We start from the raw sequence: 6,816 nt of genomic DNA on the forward strand, positions 1-6,816 counted from the left end.
GCAGCAGTGCGGCAGCGGCAGCAGCGGGGGTGGTGGTTCGACGGAGGGTGTCGTGGTGAGCGTCGGTGCCGGTAACGGCGTCGGCAGCAATAGCGGCGTCGGTGGCATGGATTGCATGCCCCTGCGTCCCGGTCCGTTCCATTACTTGATCAACGAGCAAGCCAAGTCTTTGGTGGCCCTGCAGGAATTGCAGAATGAAGTCGGTGCCCTGCTCGAGTTCCGGGACCTCGTCATCGAGACGTTCCCAAACCTCCGGCACAAGATGGCCGCGACGGCGTCCGCGGGTGCGTCCGTGATGTCGTCCACGTGCACCCAGAGCTCGCACATTCCTCTGCCGCTGTCGAGTCCATCCTCGCGAAGGATCGGCGAATGGGAACCCGGCAAGATAAGACGGCGAGTGACGCGCGAGGCTGGCAGCAACGGAAGCGGCGGCGGCGGCGGCAGTGGAGGAGGAGGCGAATCCTCCTCATCGCTGCCTAGGAGTCGCAGCAACTCGCACAGCGGCGGTACCAAGAACAACTGTAGCGCGACTGTTCAAGATTCCGGCTTCAGCACGGAGACCTCGTCGAAAGACAGTGCCTCAACGGCGATCGCACCGCGGGCGAGCAGTCCCCGACCAAGTCCGTTGGACGAGGCGGAGGACGAACTCTGGAATCTACTAGATGTAATCCATCGCAAGGGGATCCGGCTGCGGGAAGAGGTCGAGTGCCTTCAAGGTCGTCTGGAAAGTGTGGCGACGGAGGAACTGGCGTCAACGGACGTACTTGAGGCCGTGAGAAATATCACTGGACTCGACGCCGATAGAACAATCGTTCGCGATAACAATATCATTGTCGATGAGCAACAGCAGCAAGATAGCAGAGATCCCCAGGTGATAGCGCTCAGGCGGGAAAAAGAACAATTGTTGGACAAGGTAGCCGAACTCGAAGCAGAGACGATATCGAGTCGCGTCAGAGCTCAGGAACTGCAAGCGGAATTAGCCGATTTGTCAGCATTGAAAACTGGACTGGAGGATCGGCTGCGACTAATTGAAAATACTTCGGAGATCTTGGTGCCGGGTGTTCAGAGACTGCAACCGATCGTGCCGGTGATTTCTTCGCCGAAGAATGCCAACGTTAATATCAAAAGCAAAAGCTCGGCATTTGCGTCGGTCACTGGTAGTCCTGGAAGCAAAGCTTATAAGAGTCGCTTCCGCACGAGGACTATTGAGAAGAATGTGCTACTAGACGTTGTCGGGTGCAACGATGAGCCGCGCAATATCGAGATCGATATTGAAGCTAACGTGAATGAGAGGCGTGCCAGGTTGGGAGCGCTGGATTCCATCCTAGTATCACCCACCAGGGTGGCTCACGTGAAGGATGTAGATTCAAAAAAAATCGCGGCCATTCTTCGTGAGCATTCGCCTCTCGAGCTTCAGCGGCATCTAATTACTACTACCGTCCATAATCAGGTAGATCAATATTTTCTGTTCTTCTAATTTATTTGCAAGAGTTGAAAGGATAAGTTTCGTCTAATTAATTTATCGATAATTTATATTCGTTTTTAGGTCTTACAAAAAAGATTAGACGAAGTGGAGAAAAGTACGGAAACGCTCTCCGAACGATTAGACAAAGCGCGCGAGGAAAACGACGATTTACGGTTTCAGGTAAATTACATTCCAATTATATAGCAGAAAAAAATCATTGTAAATTTTCAAATATTCTCTTTCAAGAACGTTCCATCCACTATTATAATATGTTTTTAGTTGGAAGAACGAAACATCGAACTAGAAGGCACGCGGGCACGAGTCCGCGTGTTGGAACGCCTTCAGCAACGACCACCGACGGAAGTCGAGCCCGAAGCGGATCTGGAACAACCCAGGTGCGAGCAGAGCGGCGTCGAACCTGGCAGCAGTACAGAATCCGCGCGAGACCATCATCAGCCGGTAGAGATCAAACCGTCGCCACGACGGCGTCCTAGTCGTATACCTTTACCTGGCAGCGCGAGTGGCAAGACAACGTCGACGACGCCTACGACGAGCGCGACTACAATCGCGCCACCGCGACCTAGTCACGGCAGGAACGACAGCAGGGAATCGCTCAAATCGCTGACGAGACCGCCGCGTGATTCTAGTCGCGACAGCCACAGCGGCGGCAAATCGTTATCGAAAGCGCGCGACTCTAGTCGGGATTCGCTCGGCAATAGAAGTCTGTCCAAGAACGGCGGCAACGGAAGCAGCGGCAGTAATGGTGGCGGCGGCAGCGGCGGCGGCGGCGGCAATAAGGAAGCTAATCGGGAGTCATCCCTGAACAACCGATCCCTGCCTCGTAACAATTCCAGTCGAGATTCCCTAAATAAATCTTCCTCGCTATCCCGTGCTCGTGACTCATTGGAATCTAACAACCTCGGAACATCCTCACCTACGACTAACGTCCCTCCCCGACGACCGCCCGCTCCCGCGCGCCGTTCCCACAGCCTGGCGCGCGCGGCGACGTCTGTCGATGCGTCTGAGAACGGCAAGGTACGACCTGTAAAACAATTCTTTTGGAGCAGCTGGCTGAAGTCACCGTTGTCCAACGGCCCGGTATAGTACCCTCCCGGTATAGTAACCTCCCGGCAAGCCTTCTCTTCCTATGAACGACAGGCCATAGTTGCTCTTTCTCTTTCCCCCTCTTAGACATAAACACGGTCTCTAACAGTTTCCTTCGAAAACCATTGTCTTGCCTTTGTAGCAAGATCTAAAAACCGTTATTCCTTTCTGATAGAATTCCATCTCTCTCGGTCTGGATTTTAAGTTCATCAAAGTTTGGCTAGACTAAACGGCACAGACTAAACGGCGTACCTCTCATTGACTATCTATTTTCTACTCTGTCATCATTTCTACTAAACGATAAATCCCTTTCATCACATTCTTTTTTTGTCTTACTTCAGTACTTTTCGCCATTATGACGATCATTGTTACTGTCATTATTGTTACGTCACATCGTGTAAAACAATCGTCACTACAATAACTATGATTTTATCAACCGGTGATACTGAGAAAATACATGCTTTTACCGAGGATATATCTGATCCGATTTCCTACAATAATATAGACATACGTATGCAACATTGTCATTTTTCCCACGGCGTCTTTTTTCACTACATCCTTGTTCTATTCTCCTAACTCTACCATGGACTTCGAGATACGGTACCGCCAATATACGATCATACAAGAACGGAATTTTTCTGTTTTCGCTGAGAACCTGCCACTATCTTTGCCTAGTAAACCAATGTTCCTGAAAAACACATCTCTAACAATACGTGCAGAGACTCGAGCGAGCGAATCGACCGAGATTCTTGTATTAAAACCATCAATTGCCCGCCCGACCGTCCACCATACCAAAATCAGTCTGACCTGGAGGGCAGGCGAGCGTGCGTTCGAGCCCGTCCCCGGCGGTCCAATAAAGAAAGAAAATGGCCCCTTCTCGCGTGCCACCGGTTTTTTCTCGTAAGTTATGCTTCTTTTATTATCATTTGCTTCGATGCTTCTCTTTTGGATGTGGTGAACTGCAGCCTCTGTTTTCAATCCACTTTCATATATCCTAGCTTACACCAATAGAGTATATAGTTTGAACGTCCTCACCTGGATTTTAGCATGCGCACATACCTGTAGTTAAATCTCTCAGGTGAGTATTGGTAAAAAATGCTTATGCTCTCGAATATTTATTACATGAGAGTTTTTTGAGCTTTCGGAATGTATAATGACAATTTTTTAATACGCTAAGATTTTGTCTGAACGTAGAGTTAATATAAACAGACTATCAATCGTGTTAGTCTGTTATCGTGAAATAAGTTCAATATTTAAAAATTCTTATCTTAATTTCCTATCTTTTCTTATCTTTATTGTTTTCTTTCAAAGAAGAATGCTAATTCCATAGATATTGAATCTAGACTAAAGTATGTAATGGAAACTAATATATTTTTAGTTTTCTAGTCTCTCTAAGTACTTTTAAAAGCAAGTTTTAACAATCCGTAGCAAAAATCTTGGAAATTAACGTAAAATAAAATAAATATACGATATTTTATATCAGTATATATCGCATTTGATTATAAAGGGTTATTATGGTTATTATATTACTCATTGAATTTTACTGCTTTCTATCTTCTTTCAATCGTTTATTTGTGAAACCCATGCATGCGCAGTCAATCGTGAAATATTTAAAGTCTTTGCATTCGTTGCAATAAACACAAGCTTCTATCGGTAAAATTTGATTGAAGTAAAACCGACCGCTCGATAAAACTAAGAGATATTCTAGGCACGTTTAGATAATTCCAAATTGCCTTTCGTCCATAAAGACGCACACAACCATACACGCTCGATCCAACATATGTGTTCAATTTACCTCGACACTGCCCTTGATTCCGTCATATTTTCAAGTATTTGTTATTCTCACATAAAGACGAGAGATAATGTTTCGTTTAGCACGCATCTTTCCGATCGTCATAAGCATTCACCTCGCGTCAGCGAGTCCCATCCTTCCTTCTCTTTCAAACATACGTTTGTGTGTTCAGTTGGTTTGCTCTTTTCGTTTGCTGAAGTTTGATCTTATTTGCTAGCGTTGCTTGTATGCGGATGTGAAAGCCCGAGAGAGTCGTCGCAGACGCAATCTACTACAATCGTACAGCGCGATTTTGAGGGAAAATGAATCGAGCACACGCTTACCTGCTTGGCCTTGCGGTTCATTGTCCATCTCATATCCAGCAATACCGCGTGCGAAACGATGCTTTATGATTCTTTACGATTCGTCCGTACATTCGTAAATACAATTTCATGAGACGCTCTCTTGATTTATTACGATTCTTACGTGCGTTAATATTTTTACAATTTGATTGAATTCGAATCGTCAAGTAGTAAAGCTGCTTCATATGAGATTTTTACTTTGGCCCATACGACATGTTTTTATAAAAATAGGATGACATTTTGATACCTCAGCATTAAAACAGACAGTGGTATCAGTGTTAATTGTAGATTGTTATCGTCTTATAACTATAATTTTCTGTACACGTAGAATTGACATTGTTCTACTGGCTGTTCCAAATTCTTGGGTATTAATATAAAATTTATCTTTGTCACATGCACTTTCAAGACGACGCGGATTGCAGTCTTGGCAGGAAAATTGTTTCGCTTATATAGAAGGTGCGTTTCATTCGTCTGATTAAACTAATTAATACGCATCTTTCAGAGCTGCACCGAACCACCAAGTTCCTGGTGCTCGACCAACAGCAGTTTCCGGCACAGTGATTCATCGCTCTATCCGGACTCGCTGAATCAAGAGACATCATCAGTCACCGGTTCCACGCGAGTGGAATTCATAATCGGTTCACCCACCAGACGCTTCCGTACAAGCGCCGCGTGGCCTCATCGTTATTTCGACAGTATTGACTCGGCGGCTACAGTACCGGAGAGCTTGTTAACGGATGAATTTCCTTTGCGACGCGGTGAAGCCCTAGCCGAGTGCGACTCTCTCGAATGTCATCCGATTTCCAGCGAGGAATAAGTGACGCATAATCGTTAACCTTGCGTCGTCGGTTTTACGAAATAAATAGGGCGCGAATAGATGAGGCGCGTAGCGAGCAAGTTGCTCTTGCTTCTTTTTATTATTTTATGTTGGATAATTGACTCTGCATACACGCGATCTATCCATTACCGTGATGAATATGCGAATGTAGAAATAATAAGATGTAGACACATACTTATTTAGAAAATACGACACGCTAAAAGAATGACATTCGCATTCTTAACGATCCATATTCTGTGCCTTTTTAATATCGAATGATTTTTTTTAAATCTTCTATAGTGATTCTAAATGAAAAAATCCACAACAGGACAATATGTTTTTAAATGGAAATATATTATGTAATACTATTTCTCGCTACAGAATTTATCATATATCTTTCTCAAGTTGCATTTAGAAGCATTTCATACATCTTTGTAACATGAAAAACATTCTTTAGTAATTTTGTCTAATCAAAAGTAATATATCGACTTGTTTGGCGAATGTACATCAATTTATAACGAATATAACTGATATAGTTAATGATTATAAAAAGATTCATGCTACGTTCTCACTGGCGATATAGAGATATAGTCAAAATTTCGAATTTGTATAAATATATCACATTTATTTATAGAAAAATGCAGAGATGTAATCAAAAATCATTTCACATCTTTTAACGAGAGTCTACAAAAATATATATTATTTTTACTCTATTCAGATTTCTCGTAATTATGTGAAATATACAGCTAACTTATTGAAAGATATGTACTAATTCAAATCAAGAAAAATTTTTTTGAATATCTTAGAGTTGTATATATTAGTAAAAGCAATGCCAAATGCTTGTGTCTATTCATTTTGATATTTTTTTTATGTTATTTGATATTATTTTTTAATATCATTTATAAATGAAGAACTTGGCTTACTTAACCAATATCAAGAATGAGTTTGTTAATCAAACTTTCAATTACTTGGTTCATATTTAGTAACAGTACTCTGCAATTCTGTTATTTTGTATCTATTTTTTTATATATCATTATTTTCATGTATTTTTCACAATATTGGATATTATTAGGTCTTTAACATAAATATTCTCATTGCATCTGTGCAAAAGTGTTGTTAGTATTCAGTATGTGCAAAGATCTAATCAAATTAATTAACTCGCAACAGAGAATACCAGAGTCTATAATTCACATTCCATATTCAAACTACAATTTTATATTCCATTTAGTATTTGTATCTTCAATTTGTGTTATATATGATTGTCTTCTTATTTATTGTGTGTATTAATATTGTATCA

General features: G+C 42.6%; 1 protein-coding gene across 6 annotated transcripts in view; it reads left to right on the top strand.

The window, feature by feature from the left end:
- LOC105248496 overlaps positions 1 to 6,237 on the top strand; it is a 58,019-nt gene extending 51,782 nt beyond the window's left edge. For 3 of the 6 annotated variants that reach the window (XM_011253311.3, XM_025415128.1, XM_025415129.1), the window contains 4 exons: positions 5 to 1,450; positions 1,547 to 1,645; positions 1,745 to 2,500; positions 5,205 to 6,237. In XM_011253311.3, coding sequence (XP_011251613.1) covers positions 5 to 1,450; positions 1,547 to 1,645; positions 1,745 to 2,500; positions 5,205 to 5,519 — 2,616 coding nt within the window. In that variant the 3' untranslated portion in view covers positions 5,520 to 6,237. Of the gene's footprint in view, positions 1 to 4; positions 1,451 to 1,546; positions 1,646 to 1,744; positions 3,470 to 5,204 lie in introns of all 6 variants that reach the window. The other 3 variants (XR_003123723.1, XR_888976.3, XM_025415127.1) reach the window with 3 other exon arrangements.
- Positions 6,238 to 6,816: the final 579 nt, after the last annotated feature.

Source organism: Camponotus floridanus, unplaced genomic scaffold, assembly GCF_003227725.1.
Source record: "Camponotus floridanus strain SB8 unplaced genomic scaffold, Cflo_v7.5 scaffold98, whole genome shotgun sequence".
NCBI classification, from domain to species: Eukaryota; Metazoa; Arthropoda; class Insecta; order Hymenoptera; family Formicidae; genus Camponotus; species Camponotus floridanus.